The sequence below is a fragment of the Abrus precatorius genome, unplaced genomic scaffold, assembly GCF_003935025.1.
Source record: "Abrus precatorius isolate BTA unplaced genomic scaffold, Abrus_2018 Scaffold10, whole genome shotgun sequence".
Taxonomy (NCBI): domain Eukaryota; kingdom Viridiplantae; phylum Streptophyta; class Magnoliopsida; order Fabales; family Fabaceae; genus Abrus; species Abrus precatorius.
The window spans coordinates 19,648,939-19,666,251 of record NW_020874292.1 but is presented as its reverse complement, the minus strand read 5'-3'; the positions used below and the strand labels follow the sequence as shown (position 1 = coordinate 19,666,251).

The 17,313-nt window shown below is 27.9% G+C and overlaps 1 protein-coding gene and 1 pseudogene across 2 annotated transcripts; one reads left to right on the top strand and one right to left on the bottom strand.

The window, feature by feature from the left end:
• LOC113870016 lies at window positions 1-938 on the top strand (annotated as a pseudogene).
• Window positions 939-1,279: 341 nt separating this feature from the next.
• On the bottom strand, window positions 1,280-6,615 carry LOC113870002 (cell division control protein 48 homolog C). Of its 2 annotated transcripts, XM_027506600.1 has the most exons (11): window positions 5,624-6,615; window positions 5,155-5,326; window positions 4,716-5,121; window positions 4,253-4,405; window positions 3,202-3,318; window positions 2,975-3,079; window positions 2,513-2,578; window positions 2,346-2,410; window positions 2,063-2,264; window positions 1,764-1,895; window positions 1,305-1,659 (listed from the first exon to the last, which is right to left on the bottom strand). In XM_027506600.1, the coding sequence occupies exons 1-11, from the start codon at window positions 6,528-6,530 to the stop codon at window positions 1,612-1,614; spliced, it is 2,373 nt and encodes a 790-aa protein (XP_027362401.1). In that variant the 5' UTR covers window positions 6,531-6,615; the 3' UTR covers window positions 1,305-1,611. The 2 variants fall into 2 exon arrangements, with proteins under 2 accessions (XP_027362393.1, XP_027362401.1); XM_027506592.1 differs by having other exon boundaries at window positions 1,280-1,659; window positions 4,716-5,326.
• Window positions 6,616-17,313: the final 10,698 nt, after the last annotated feature.

Genomic DNA, 17,313 nt, shown 5'->3' with positions numbered 1-17,313 from the left:
AACCCCATAACTCCAACCTCGCATGGGAACTCCATATCCAAACCCCATAACTCCAACTAAAACCCGCATTGGGTGGATTGGCATAGGCGTAATGGGTGGTGCCATGGCCTCTCGGCTCCTTCATGCTGGCTACACTCTCACCATCTACGCTCGCAACCCATCAAAGTGTGTTCCTTTGCAGTCCCAAGGTGCCCATGTCGCCAATTCCCCAGCACAAGTTGCACAGTGCAGCGATGTTGTGTTTACCATGTTGGGTCACCCACAAGATGTTCGATCAGTGGTCTTAGACGACCAAAGTGGCGTTCTTTGTGGGCTAAGTCCTCATTGTGTAACTGTAGACATGACTCCACCCTGATCTTGCCAGGGAGATAGACAGAGCAGCACGTGGCAGAGGTTGTTGGTCTGTGGATGCACCCGTTTCGGGGGGGGATATTGGTGCTAGAGATGGCAAGTTGGCCATTTTTGCTGCTGGGGAATGTGTAGTGGTGAAATGGTTGCAACCCTTGTTTGAGATTCTGGGGAAGGTTACCTATATGGGTCAACCTGGTTGTGGGCAGAGCTGCAAAATAGCCAATCAGATTACCGCGAGTTCAAATTTGGTTGGTTTGAGTGAAGGTTTGATGTTTGCAGAGAAGGCTGGGCTCGATGTCAAGCAGTTTTTGGTAGCAAGTAGAGGAGGGGCAGCTGGGTCTAATACTATGGAGTTGTTTGGTAAGAGGATGATTCAGAGAAACTGGGGAGGTGGTTTTGTGGGGTATATGGTGAAGGATTTGGGGATGGGGGTGGATGTTGTGGAAAGAACTGAGGATAACGAAGTTGTGGTGCTGCCTGGGGCCTCATTGAGCAAGCAGCTGTTTTCTGCCATGGCAGCTATTGGAAGTGGAATGTATGGTCCTCAGGGTATTATCACTGCTATAGAGAAGATCAATGGAAAATGACCATTTGCATTAGAAAGGGCCAATGTGAAATAAAATTATTTTGCTCATACTTCGAGGACTTAAGTATTTGATTATCATCAAGGTTTCGTTCTAGTCGAACTGCTTTGGAGATGGGAGTCAAGAGAAAATTATACGATTCGCTATAAGTTGAATATTTCCGAAATGCAAGCCTGTCGTACCTGTAGATTCTGATTTTCCTGGTTTAACCTTCTGTTGTCTATGTAATAACATGCTTTGCGTCAGTAAATAGATGTACAAGTGAAAATTATACATTACACCTGGAAGTGATATTTGAACTTAAAAAGAGCTAACTTCATTATCTGATACACGGGTAAAAAACCGGAAAGCAAGGCGTTTTCTATATTTCTGATTTCCGAATGGTATAAACACGATGAAAAGCATTACAAACTCAACTCACCATCCAACCTATGTCATCCCTCTTATTAATATTATTGTAACACTGTTTACAAAAAATTTCAACCAGTATGATAAATAAAGTGAAGCACAAATTACAACTACTCGCCAAAATTTATATCCTGGTTGCAGGAAACATGTACATCTCACACAAAAGCAAATGCATCCAGATTTCACGATAATATAAACGATTTCTTTCATCCTTTCCTTAAAGGAACCTGATGACCGGCTATAATATTAAAAATCATTGCCATGCTGCTCATGCGGCTTTAAAACTCTCAGACAAATGCTGATAGTACTGCTTTTGCTGTTCCAAAAATCGAAATAAATTCCAAAGTAAATTGCTAGATCTAATAATCCAGGATAAGGCATAAGATCTCATGAATTGAAATATAGCAGAATGAGCCATACCATGTCAGACACAGACGGAGATACTTTACTCAGTGCTACCTCAAAATGATTTATCTTGATGGTCGATGTATTGCAAGTTGTCTCAAATGAGGTTAAATTCTCTTCAAGAGCAGCCATTGCTGCTTCGTTCATCTGTATAGCAAAAAAAAAATCAGCAAATTTCCCAAATTGACTCCCCACTTTTCTTATAATCATACCTTTTTACAACCAATATTCAAACAAGTATATACTACACACACATGACATGCAATATGGTAAAGGGCCAACACATGTAGCATTAATATAGAACAGAGACAAACCAATGCGGCAAGATCAGCGCCACTTAGGTTTTCACAAGCTTCCATTTTTCCGATGGCACTCAAATCCACAGTGGCATCAACAGGCTTCTTCCTTGCTAGAGCTTTCAATATTAAAACTCGCTCATCTGGGCTTGGAAGTGGAACATAAAGAAGTTTACCAAACCTACCAGGCCGTAGGACAGCACGATCCATCACCTCAGGCCTGAAAAATGAGAAAGTGACTTGAATTCAGTGTGATGTGAAGTTAACTGATTAGAGAACAGAGATGGTGAATAAAATGTACCTATTTGTAGCACCAATCACAAAAACACCCCGCCGTTGCTCTGCACCATCTAGCTCAACAAGCAACTGCAATTTTATATATTATCATTTTATCCATGTTGTTTATCAAGAATAAAAAATCAAAATGACCCTTTGTTTTTCATTACAAAAAACTAGTAACTATTTGACCTGGTTCAATAGTCGTTCAATAACCCATCCACCTTCTTTACCACGTTTGGTTGTCAAAGCATCCACCTGAAAATGGCACAAAAATAAATCTATTATTGTAACTAGTAGGTATACTACTATGCCATTCTACAACAAACTGTTTGCTGAGAACTCATTTGAGCCCTTCAAAGACCAAGGAAATTAATAATGGATACCTACACAGGCCCTGCAGATGACTTGTTCACTGAGTAAGCAAATATTAACTTTTCCAAACACACAATGATCACTGCACTTACGTGAGAGAAATTTACTAAACAATAAATAAAGGAACACAACAAAAACAGCATGTAGTGCAGGATAGATTTTTCAAATGAAAAAAGTTCAAGACAGTAATCTTTTCTTATAGTTCATAAATTTCAAATGGGCAGGCTAGAGTAAAATATTAAAGTTAACCAGCATTCTTAAGAAGAGAGAACCACAAACCTCGTCAAAAAAAAGTATACAAGGTGCACATGTCCTTGCACGACTAAACAATGTCCGAACTGCAAGCTCACTTTCTCCAACATATTTATTTAAAAGTTCAGGTCCCTAAAAATTCAATGCAAACAAATTAATCATTTAAAAACTAGTTAACTCAAAATATAGGAAAGTCCCGTAAGCCAAAACCAAAACTAATTAGAAAATGGTGGATTACATATGCTTAGACAGACCTTAATATGAATAAAGTTAGCTCCTGCCTCATTGGCAACAGCTTTGGCAATTAGTGTTTTACCACAACCTGGAGGTCCATAAAGCAAAAATCCTGTCTCGAGATCCACCCCAAGCCCCTGAAATAAATGAATCCAAGAACAGTGATCAGCCTGTAATATACAACTTATCATAATTTTTCATGAATTACAAAACAGTGAAGACAAAAATCAATTAATCAATCTTTAGAAAGAGAAAAAAACATGAAACTTATCAAGAAAAATTGAAAATACAGCTACCAGATAATTGAATATTGATCAGAGATTTTCTGAATACTACATAGATAAGGAAGCACATCTAATTGTAAGGTTGATCTAGAATAACATAATACTCATTATGAATTACATCCCATAAATCCCTATCCAGAAGTAACTCTCTAACTTCGAAAAAGAATATTGATAATTCTGGCAAAACACCTGACTTTGTATTAAAAATAAAATTCCAAAATTTACACAATTAACACCATAGCAGCCTATTTTACCAAACCTTCTGTTCAACAATAAAAGGAGTGCCATTATCAATTTAGGGAGGAAATAATGGGAGATTAAACAAGATCAAACTACATTTATTGTGCCATGACTTAAGTATGTATGTTGTACCCAAGAACACACAACTTCATTCATATATACAAATTTGCATATTACAATTTCAGGAACCAATTTGAGGAAAACCAAGGCATGCAGACCCTTCATCAAACAGTTGGTATGCAGAGAGAACATTTTGTATTAGCACAAATAGGGGGAGGGATAGGAGGAGCTCCAGTCCAGCCTAGTTCAAGAATCAAATTTCAGAGAAGAAGAAACATGTGTCATCAGAAACATTGTCCTGCCTTAGAAAAGAGATGCAGACAACATAGATCCAATTTCACATCAAAATATGTTTCAACAAGAGTTGGTAGTGTGAAAAACTAAATCCATTTCTATAAAAACAAAAGACGCAGCAACAAGGAAAACAGAAAAGAAATAAAGTTAACCAAATCCACAATATTGAAAACATGTAGTATTCAAAGATTACCTCATAATGCTCAGGATATTTTATGCGCCTTACAATATAGCGTTCAAACTCCTGTCTTAAAAGATCAAGCCCACCAACATCTTCCCATTTTACATTTGGAATGGAAGAGAATCCTTCTCTTCTTGAAGAAGGTTGCACCGTTTTGACTGCTTCCTGCATGTATACCCAGATAAATATAATAATTATCACTTTTATGAATATAAATGTTAAAGGAAAATCTAAGACGCAATACAATATTTGTAACAACAAATTATTTCAGTTACAGAGAAAGAAACTTTATTGGAGAGAAGAAAAGGTGGAGGATAAGGTATTCTCCCAAACACTGGATAGTAAACACAGGTATTAACAAATAGATGTGATGATATGCAACGTGAACTTAGAGAAAAAGGTTCCTGGGGATTACAAATAATAATAGTAATAGTAGTAGTAGTAATAAGTAAACAAAGACACAAATCATAAGCACCTCAAAATCAGACATTTTGATGGCAAGCTTATTGATTTCTCCAGGCAACCAAGGTTCCTTCCACCAGTCTTCAGCATGCTTGCTCATGATATCTTGAGATAATTTACGTTTCCTTTCATCAATTATTCTCTTCATTGCCAGATTGCCAGCCTTGTTAACCAGAGCTGCCAAATCAGCACCAACAAATCCTGGTGTAGACCTGGCTATTTTCCGTAGATCAAATAAACCCTCAAGTCTAAGATTGCTAGTAAGCACAGAAAGAATCTCCTCCCGGGAAGATTCATCGGGAATGCCAATGATAATCTCACGATCAAACCGACCAGGTCTTCTCAGGGCAGGGTCAACAGCATCAGGCCTATTTGTAGCCCCAATTACAAGCACATATCCAGGACGACAATCATCAGAACTCTCCAAATCATCAGCAGCCGGTTGCAAAAACCTGTTTGATTGATCCATGCAAGTCATTAACTGTGTCACAATTCGTTTCTCCATCTCACGCTGTAAATTCTCTCTTTTTGAAGCAATTGCATCAATCTCATCAATAAAGACAATGGAGGGAGCACTCCTGTATGCTTTAGAGAAAAGCTCCCTTATATTTTCTTCAGATGCACCTAAGTATGAAACACAAACATATTTAAGAAAGTTCATCAAAATTGTCCAGTAGCAGTAGTAGTAGTAGTAGAAGAAGAAGAAGAAGAAGAAGCAATGCCAATATTTAGTCAAAACAATGCACAAACACTCTGCAGTCGCCAGCCAAAGCTAATTCATTCAAAACTCAATCCTTGAAAAAATGAGCAATGTACTTCAGAGTATAACTAAAGCAAGAGTAACAAAAATGAAACCGAATGAATAATCAACAAGGACAAGTTAAAGTTCAATTTCAAGAGCACTTGATAGTGTAATAATACCTGAGACTCCGGAAACCACCTCAGTAGCTGAAATCTGATAAAAAGGGAGACTAGTCTCATTGGCTATAGCATGAGCAAGTTTAGTCTTCCCACAGCCAGGTGGTCCATGCAACAGAATTCCAGCCATTGGCCTCACACCTAACTGTCTAGGCAACTGAGGATGGTACAGTGGCACAATCACCTCCATCTTCAGTTCCTCCACAACCTCCTTCATTCCACCCAAATCCCTAAACCTCGGTCCATCCTTCCCCTTTGCCTCGGCGTTCAAAATCGAATTTGAATTCGAATTGGAATCCCTCTGTTGCTTCCCTTCCGACTTGTCGTCATCCACAAGCGTAGTAGTGCCCTTACTACCATTCCCCACCTCCAATTCAACGTTCTTTTCCTCCGCCACAACCTTCTTCGGAGTGTACGAATTTCGCAACATTGTCTTCATCAAATCAAATGCAGGTTCCACCTTCTCCTCATAAATTGCGTCCTCAGACGTCGACCCAGACACTGCCCCACCTTCGTCGTCGCTCTCCGAAGAGGAAGCAGAAGCAGAAGCAGAGGAGGTTGATGGATCGCTCTGCATTCTCCTTCGGAGGTGTAATGCTTCCATCTTTTGTAATCTCTCTTCATTTTCATCAAAGTTCTTCTGTCTCTTTCGAGACGCACTTCGACACTCTCCTTCGTCGTCGTCATCATGGTGATGCTTGGGAGTGGGAGAATGGTTGGGCTTGGGGATGGATTGAAGAGCTTCCTGGACAAATCGAACTAGGGTTTTGTGCTTGGTTCGTTGGTAATCGGGGTAAGATGAGCGAAGATGATTCACGATTTCATCGGCGGTGGAGTACCTGGACTTGCAGGATTCAAGTCGACGGCGAAGGGTTTCTTGCAGTGACCTTCCACCGTTTCTTTTTCCCATCTTCTCCTTCTAATTTGCCCTTCCGCTGTTATTCAGCTCATAAACCCTAATTAAATAAAAAGGATGTTGTTCAGCTCCTAAAACCCTAAGCAAAACGCGCCGTTCAGTGTTTTTTTAAAGGTTATATATAATATATTTTAGTTTATATAAAGTTATCGTTACTCTATCTCTATACATCGCTGACGTGGCAAAGAGAATTTAACATCGTGGCATCCTACTCAATAAGTTGAATTTGTTTTATTTTATAAAATGACTAAAATTCACTTTTAGTTTCTATAAAAGAATATTTTAATCAAAAAGTTATCAAATTTTACATGAGAGGCAGTGAAATACATATTTTATGTTATTAAAATATTTTTATTTAATTTAATACATGTATAATTTATTTTTTTTCTTTTTAATTGCACGTAATATTATATTTTAAAAAATACAAAATGTTACTCCAATTCAAAGTTTTAGCTAACGTGGTGTTCTAGATATTTGTGATGTTTAGTATTAAGTGTACTGGATTTAATAAAAAAACAAATAAACAACCAACCCTATTATTCTTTCCATATTCTAAATAATATAATGTCATACAACTTTGTAAATTACAACAGTGATTAATGATTAATGGATATCAAGAAATTATAGAAATTAAAAGTGAATTCTAGTACTTTTATAAAAATTAAAAACATATTTAACTAATTTATAAATATATTTATTTTAACTCTTGAAATTACGAGCATCAATCAATTTAATATTTATTTTTATAAAAATATCACTTTAATTTTTAATATTTTGAAAAGTGTTCATTTTAGTCATATTTTTTATTCTATTTTACTTTATTTTACATTAAAAATATTAAATTAATGTTATTTTATAGAATTAGATAATAAAATAATATTTTTACAAATTATTAATTAAAATAATTGAAGTTTACATTTTAAGAAAATAAAATATTTATTTATTTGTCAAACGATTTTTTGTTGCCCAAGTTACTCTTCCTAGTATTATTATTGGTCTCCTTAATCTAAAGAAATTGAATGTCTTTGTTTTTCAGATCAGGACAAAATCATATCTATTAAAAAATTTAAAATATTAAAATATAAAAACAAATTATAAAAATTAAATTAAAATTAAGTTTTAATTAAAAAAACAAATATTTAATGGAGGGAAATTTGTGCGATGTAGCAAGAAAATAATAATAATTTAACAAATGTTTTTCTTTAAAATACTTTTTACAAATCCTATCTTTAAAAATGAAAAATTGTATTTAATAGTTTTTTCTTATTCATTTTATAAGAAATAAATAGTCATATTTTCAAAATTAATAAAAACTAATTATATGTCATGAATTTAAACTATATTAAAAAATAATTATATACAATATTAAATAGTTAAATCAATAATTTATATATTAAATGAATAAACATATTTACTTAAATAAGTGTTTTATTAATACAAATTTCACATAATAAATAAAGTATAAAAAATAACAATTAATGTATTTTAAAATATATTTTATTTTTTATAATAAATTTTCAAAGATAAAAATTTAATAAATACCAATAAAGGTTAGTCCAAGTAGCAAACTAATAGATATTGCTTAAGCAAAGTCTTAGGTTTAAATCCTTGTATATGCAAAAAAATATTTAGTGATAGACTCATGCACCGCATCAAAGTGCACTATCGAGACAAATTCGGATTAAACCATATGGGAAACAAAATGTAAAACTTAGAACATATAACATCTTTATTTATTTATACAGTTTAAGAAAATGATTTTTATAGTGAAAAGAGGAAATTAAATTAAAGTTTGCTTATATTCAAAATGCAAAGTGTGAAAATGTAAAACTTTCATTTAAATTACTCAGATTTATAAAATTTCTCGATAATAAAGTAATGAAAAATTAATAAATTTAGGTAAAAAGCTGAAATAACATGTATGTACATTGGTCTTATTAATATATAAGAGTTTAATATTTACAAAACATCGTTTCAAAATGCATTAGGACTCATTTATACTATCTACAAAGTACAAAATACAGTAAGTCTTAATGAGCAGTATATCTACACCAAAAGATTAAAGACAATCCTAGTCATTATCCCTAAACCATCTCTCAATCTCTCTTAATTCTTCTGGGGATATATCCTCGTCTTCACCAAGATTGCCCGCATCAGCCATTGCTTCAGTACTCTGATTTGCTCTGCGGTAAAATGACTTGATCTTCCATGTTGATCATAACACATAAAAGTATATACATAATTTCACACATCTGGTGGTTTGATCAATTCTCTATATTTATACAAGGTATGGTGGATCCTACCACTGCTAGGGTAATTAAAGGGAACATCATATCATACTGCCACTTCTAAAGTAAATACAATACTTGAACCATCATTACTATTTACAATGAAACTACAATGGCATAACCGCTACCACTCCCTACATACATAGTTTAGTTTGCTACTAATGCGCAGCTCTGATAACCTAACGAATTTATAAGGATCTGTCATACTTATTCTTTAAAAGATTTTGTAAGGATGAGTCTCTTTTCTCCTTGTTAACATGAATCTACAGTTATGTCAAACAACACAAACAAAATAATACACTAATCAATCAAAAAATAAAGTTGATATGCATGCATTAATCATTAATATATATATATATATAACTTTCCTATATTTCCTTTCTACTATTCTTAGATTTCTCATTTCAAACTTTCATTGCTCTTGGGATCCTTTGAGATTTTCCTTAGTATAGATAGTTGCTAGATAGCCGCAGCTACACAAATACCTTTTAGCAAATGAATAAAAAGTTTAGGTCAGAAAATAAGTATGAGGCCTGTGGTGCTTTTACTTGCAATAGTTATGCGCAAATCAAGAAAAGCATCTGCTATCCCTATTTTTTCAAGATTTCTAAAATCGTCTCCATCTTTCATACTCCTAATGTATCTTTGAACTATCCACACTTATCATCATCATCATATTTCCTTTCTCATCACTATTTTCCTTTTTAGATTTCTCATCATAATCTAACTTGATACTTTAAGGCTAACATTTTGTTCATCCTTTCTTCTTTTTATTTTATTCAAGTTCACTAATTATATCATTTTCCAATCATTCATTGCCGAAGTTGGTGACCTCCAGACTAAGTCCACAAACATACATACATATATGTATAACAAACATATCATTCAAATCATCAAATATAAGGAAAACATATTTCATTAAAATATATAAATATTCACAACCAAATAATCTCACAACAACATTTTCATGAGTACAAACATATCATGTTCTTAGCAATGAGGTAGAGCTCTCTTTACCTCTAATAGACAAATTTAGTGATGAAGTTAGTGGAAAAGCTCGTCCAAAAGACTAAGGTCTTCCTACACATTATGGAGAAGAGAGAAAATAGAGAAAATAAATATGAGAACAAAGAGCTAAGCTCTAAGATATTCACTAGCGATTCCGTAGAGTTGAGATTCAAGCTTGGATTCAGAGTAAGTTCTGAGCTCATAGGCTTTTCTCTAGGAGGAGGGAAAAGAAAGTTCAAAAAAAAATAATTAGGAAATATTTTTTGGATTGTAATTCAAGTTTCTAGGCTGGAATCCCTTAAATACCCCTCAATTCTCACACGATTTTGCTTGAGCGAGACTATTCTCGCCTAAGCAAGCTCTTTCTTGCTTGAGTGAGAATACTAGACACTGGTTCTCCCAAGTTTTTTCTGGTATTCTCCCTTGAGTAAAAGTCATTCTAGCTTGAGCAAAATGATGTCTAGCAAGTTGGCAATTTTTCTATTTTTCTTGTGAGTCATCGCCTGAGAGACTCATCTTACCTGAGAGAGATTCCTTCTCGCTTGAGTGAGATAACCTCTCGTCTAGACAAGGAGATAGTTTGGTTGAATTTACCCTATTATCGCTTGTTGAGTTTATCCTATTATCGCTTGAGCGAAAATACCCTAAAATCTTGTGATTCTAGGTCAGTCTCACTTGAACAAAACCTACTTCACCTGAGCAAGACTCCTTGTATTAGACCTTGTTGAGACTTTTCCTTCAAACACGGCAAGTGTACCGGGTCTGTTGCAAGCAATAAACGATAGAGTACCAGAATATCATCCTCAAAAAGTAATTCAAAATGTATTAATTGTTAAAATAAATATTAATTGAGCTTATATACAATAGAATTGATTGGTGATTTTTTATGAAATTTTGAATAACAATTATAACGAAAAACAATAATGAAAAATATAGTAAAATTCAAAGTAAAGAAACTAGGATTGAATTTCATCTATCTCTTTCTGTGCTCTAGTAATTCAGCGATAAACATAACAATCATTTTCAATGAATTTGATGCAAAATACAAAAATCATATATTTCAATTCCTTGAAAATATATTTTTAAAATAATTTCTTAAATGTTAATTCCTCAAACAGTTAACAAATTATCCAACATTAAAATCAAGATTTAAAAGCAATCAATAACTTGAAATCTATTCCTAAAGTAACTAGTTATTAAGTAATCTCAATCAGATATGAATCTAAGCAATACCTTTCCAAATATAACTTAGATCTAAGTTCAAGAAATTATCAAATAGACAGATTCAAATATTAACATAGATTGAAATCACCAAATCAATAGAAATGAAGAAGAAATACTATATTTATATAAATTACTGAAAATACATCAAATTTGAAGATTTACATTCAATCTCATACAAATTTTAGCTGCTCATTGCAACCATAGTGACAAGAAATAAAATACAAACGATGTAGAACATCAAAACTTGAGTATTCCTACTCTATTTCTTTGTCCTCCGCCGCTCTCTTTCTCTCTGAAATCATGAAATGGAACAGTGTCTTCTTAAGCAGCTCAAAAGGTGTGTTTTATATTGGTCTGGACGAAGCTTCTCTCGCTACAGTGACACCTCCTCACTATAGCGAGACATGAAGATAACAAATTAGATCATCTTGTTTGTCTCTTGCTGCTTGCTACAACAATACAAGGAACTCTGGCTATAGCGACACATTCTCGCTGTAGCAAGAGGAGCACATAATAGCCTTCACAAAAATAAGCATTCTTACTACGATATCTCGCTACAACGAGAATCCTCCAGAAGCTAGCTTTTCTACAACCTTGTACTTTATGTGCCCCTTTTCTTACTTTTCTAATTTTCTTCAACTTTAAGTGATGTTTTTCTTTTGATTCTAAATATAAAATATATAAAAAAAAGGAATCAAAACACTTACAATTGCATTCTTTTCCTGAAATATACAATTAATTATAAAAGTCCCAAGTTTAAGAAAATTTAACAAAATAATCTAAACTTTTAACATGAAAAGTGTTCAAGTCATTATCTAAAATTACTCATTTTATACATTTATCAGACCTCTTCTAAACACTCAAAAATTAAATTAAAACATATTCTAATATCATCAATAATCAAATAATTCACCAAATAATAAGAAATAAATGAAAAGGAAGATGTTACACAACATATAATATTATATTGTATATGATTATCTATACATTAAAAATTCATTTTGTAATTGAGAAAAAAGTATATATAATTTTTCTTAAAAAATTATTAGAAATAGTAAGTAAAAGTTGACGAATAGACTGTTAAAGTAGGATACAAGTAAATATATTTTATTTGGTTAGTTAAAGTAATAGTGCTCTAATATTTTTATTTAGCTTAATTAACAATTTCTACTGAACTTTAATTTAAAATTTAACTAAAAACGTAAACATTATTTTACATTTAAAGATTATAATTTACTTAATTATTTATATTTTTAGTATATCTTGAAGTTAAATATATAAATACAGGGAAATTTTAACTTTATAACGTCGTAAATCATTAATAATAATTGTAAAATTATTTTTTATTAGAGATTACACGTGAATGTAAGTATTATTTTTATTACAATTTAATTTATTTTTTTTAATTTACAATATACACGTTTAGGATTCTATATTATTGAGCTGTTGTTAATAATAAATATTTTATTATATTAAATAAATATATAAGATTCTAAATTACAAAATAGACTTTAGTATGAAACTAAGTATGATAAAAATAAATAAGTTTTTATACACTAAATTAAAATAATTTTAAAAAATAATATATTTCATTTAAAAATAATTAAAAAATATTAACCTCATTTTTAAGTTGAATTTAAGCATGTTAAAATTTTAAAATATAAATTTAAAATGACATAGACGGAAAAAAAAGTAGAATGAAATTAAAAGTATATATTTTTAATTTGAAAATTAAATAATTAGCAAGAAAATCTATTTTTAATTCAAGATATCATGATAAAGGTTTTTTTAAAATTATTTAACGTAGTTGCATCCTCAAAATTTAAAGATTATTGATTTAGTTAAAAGAAGTTGTTTTTTATCTTTATTTCATATTCTATAAAAAAAACTATAATTTTTAAAATATTTTTCATAATGATAAAACAAGTTTTTTGATTTTTGATTTATTATTTTTAATTTTATTGTAAAAAATTATTTTTAAAAATAGTTGATAATTTTATAAATTAATTTTAGAAACTAATTTTTAAAAGTGTAAAATTTTAACGGTTTGTTTGTTTGTTTTTTTAAAATTATTTTTTATTTTAAAAAACAGAAAAAAAATTGTTTAGTAAGTGTAATTTCTGAAATCTGTTTTCAAAAACTAAAATTATTTTCATCAAAACACTTTTTTTATCAATCTATCTTTTTTTGTCCATTTACTCTCCTTCGTTTCTTTAAAAATCTATTTCTAATATTTTTACAGTCCTGAAATTAAAAATCAAAAGTACATTCAAACATCCCCTTAATTTGGAAAGTTTATTTCTAAAAATTCTAATAATTCAATAGATATGAAAAATAATTTTAAAAATTAATGTTTGACTAAAAGTTTATTTCTAAACATATGAAATCTTAATTCTAACAATTTAGTACTTGTTTGTTTGTAATTTTATTATTAACTTAAAAAAAATATATTTTAAAATAATTTTAAAAAAGTGAGAAAAACAAAAAAAAAATTGTTTGTTATTTTTTAAAATTATTTTTAAGACGAGAAAATAAAATAAAATAAAAAACTTAAACTAAAACACTTTAGAGAGTATTTTTTTTAACTCAATATAAAAAATTATTTTAAAAACTTAAGTTGACAAACAACTTTTTATTATGTTATATTTAAAAAGAGAAACAAATAAACTTTTATTTTTTATGTATAAAATTTTAATTTTCAAAAAAATTTAATCATTTATAAATTAATTTTGAGAAGGGTAAATATATAAATTTGGAAATTAATTAAATTTTAAAAAATTATTTTTGAAAGTATAGAATCTTAACTTTATATACTTATTTTTAAAAATAAATGAATAATTTTAAAAATGAACTTCTAAAAGTATGAAAGTCTAATTTCATAAGTTAATTTCAAAAGTGTGAAATCTTGATTTTAAAATTTATTCAATTTTTTTCTATAATGCAATAAACAAATTTTGTTTCTAAAGAGTAACGTATTTAAATACAACCAAAGAAAATGGTGACAGAAAATCAACGAAACTTAGAATAGTAAAGAAATAAAACACAATGTAATAGAAATGAAAAATAAAAATAGTTATCATTTTACATCTATTTTATTATAATATATTTATTAAATATTTATTTAATATAACCATTTCTTTTTATTTATTGAAAAATAACAAAAGAAATATAATTTTTTTATTTTATTTCATATATTTTTATTAATGGAACAATTTAAGGTGTTTAATATATTATTAAAAATTAATAAAAGTTCAAATTAACGGAATTTTTTTAAATACATATTTTATTTTATAATACATATAACGTACTAATCAGCAATTTAATGTCTTAAATTTAATTTTTTTTAATTTAGTTTTTTTACTATACTTTTTTTATTTCAATAAGGTAATTAACGAATTTTACTTATGTAGAGTTACATTGTGATTATGACTCTGTTTGAATAATCTTTCAAGTAAGTTCTTGTGGTAAAAAAGAATTAATATAAAAAATAAATAACGTTTTCATACTATACTTAATTTTTTTTACAAGTTCTTATTGAAAAATTAATTCATATCAAGTCTATATGGGAGAGAACAAATTTACATTCTTTATGAAACAAAAATCACTATAACTGACTATTTAGATAAAATAATATATGATTATTTTTACTTAATTTACAATATTGAGTTTGAATGTTTAAATAAAAAATAATTATAATTAAATTATAAAACTCATTGAAGGATAATTTTTAAATTATAAAAATTTGTTTAGAAACCATTTGAAATATGAAGTTTATTTATTTTCAAATTAGTTAGTTGTTTAGGCAATGTACAAATATTTTATTTTAACATATATATATATATATATATATATATATTAATTTAAAAATAAATTTTAAAAAATTTAAAATAATTACATATATGTATATATAATAAAATTATTTTTAAGAATAATTTTTCTTAAAATTATTTTAACTTATCTCTTTAATCACAAATTATAAGATAATAGTAAAAAATTATAAATAAAAATATAAGTATTTATAAAAGAATTTAAAATTTACATCAAATAAAAAATATATAATTTTTATCTTTAAAATTTAAAATAAAATTAAAAATAGAAAAAAAATTAAATTATTTAATGTTTTTAATTTATTATTAAAAAATAATAAGTTTAAATTAACAGAACTTCTTTTTAACGCATATAACGTACTAATCAGTAATTTAATATATCTTTAAAATTTAATTTTTTAATTTACTTTTCTTACTATATTTTCTCATTCCGATAAGGCAAGTAAATTTTAATGCTGTGAAGTTACATCGTAACCATGACTCAGTTTGAATAAACTTCTAAATAAATTTTTATAATAAAAAAATTAATATAAAAATAAATAATTTTTTATACATTAAAATAATTTATATTTTTTAATTTAAAAAATTTCAATTAAATAACTTCTAAAAAATAATAATTTGTAAATTAATTTTAACTTATAAGGGGAACTTAATTTATTTTATTACTTATTTTTTAAATTTTATAAATACTTATTAAAAATTTAATTCAAATTAAGTTTATATGGAATAAAAAAATATTATATTCTTTATAAAAAAAAAATCACTACAGTTGACTATTGAAAATTTAAATAAACTAATGTATGATTATTTTAACTTAACTTCTAATCTTGAGTTTGAATGTTTAAATAAAAAAAAAAACTATAATTAAATGCAAAACTCATAATAATTTCAAAAATAAACTTCTAGAAGTATGAAATTCTAATTTTAAAAGTTAATTTCTAAAGTGTGAAATCTTAATTTTTAAATTTATTTTCAATTTTTTAATAATGTATTTAATACAATTTACGTTTCTAAAGACTAAAGATACTTAAAATACAACCAAAGAAAATGATGATAGAAAAACACTGAAATTTAGAATAGTAAAGAAAAAAAAATACACAATGTCACAGAGATGAAAAGTAAAAATAAAAATAATTATCATTTAAAATCTATTTTATTGCAATATATTTAATAAATAGTCATTTAATATAACCATTTCCTTTTATTTATAAAAAATACAAAAGAAATATAATTTTTTTATTTTATTTCGTATATTTTTATTAATAGAACAATTTAATGCATTCTATTTATTATTAAAAAAATAACAGAAAACCTTTATATATATATATATATATATATATAATTTTATAATGCATATAACGTACTAATAAGCAATTTAGTATGTCTTTAAAATTTAATTTTTTTCAGCTTGTTTTTTTACTATACTTTCTCATTTCAATAAGGCAATTAATGAATTTTAATCCTATAGAGTTACATTATGATTATGAATCAGTTTAAATAAATTTCAAATTTTTTGTAGTAAAAAAAAATAATATAAAAAAATAATTTTTTATACATTAAAAATAATTTATATTTCTCAATTTTTAAAAAAATTAAACAAGAGTGTCATTAAAAGTAAAAAAAAATTATAAATTGATTAAATACTTATTAAAAAAATTAATTCAAATTAAGTCTATATGGGAGAGAAAAAAATTTACATTTTTTATTAAACAAAAATCACTATAAATGACTATTTAGATAAACTAATGTATGATGATTTTAACTTAACTTGTAATGTTGAATTTAAATGTTTAAATAAAAAATAACTATAATTAAATTGTAAAACTCATTAAAGGATAATTGTTAAATTATAAAATTTTTTTTAGAAACCATTTGAAATATGAGGTTTATTTATTTTAAAATTAGTTAGTCGTTTGAGCAATGTACAAATATTTTATTTTAATATATATATTTAATAATTTACAAATAAAATTATAGAAAATTTAAAATAATTACATATATATAATAAAATTTTTCTAAGAATAAATTTTTCTTAAAATTATTTTAACGTAACTCTTTAACCACAAGATACTGATGAAAACTTATAAATAAAAATATAAGTATTTATGAAAAAAATTTAAAGTTTATATCAGATAAAAAGAAAAAAATATTTTTATTTCTAAACTTTATAATAAAATTTAAAAATTTAAAAATAAATCAATTTTAACAATTCACACGTGATTTTAAATTATTTTTAACTTTAAAATATACACATAATTAATTATAAAAGAAATAACGCTCAACCATTCACTTGTATCTATTTATTATTGAAAGATAATAAAAGTTCAAATTAACACAACTTTTTATATATATTTTTTCTTTTATAACTCATGTAACGTACTAATAAGTAAATTAATATGTCTTTAAAATTTAATTTTTTTCAATTTGTTT

Bases quoted from the DNA above. Each gene is read 5' to 3' on its own strand.
- LOC113870002 (XM_027506592.1), bottom strand. From the start codon at position 6,530: ATGGGAAAAAGAAACGGTGGAAGGTCACTGCAAGAAACCCTTCGCCGT. The intron at 3,319-4,252 runs GTAATCTTTGAA...CATTTATTTCAG, and splicing joins AATATCCTGAGCATTATGAG to GGGCTTGGGGTGGATCTCGA. The intron at 2,411-2,512 runs GTCAAATAGTTA...ATAAAATTGCAG, and splicing joins TTGAACGACTATTGAACCAG to TTGCTTGTTGAGCTAGATGG.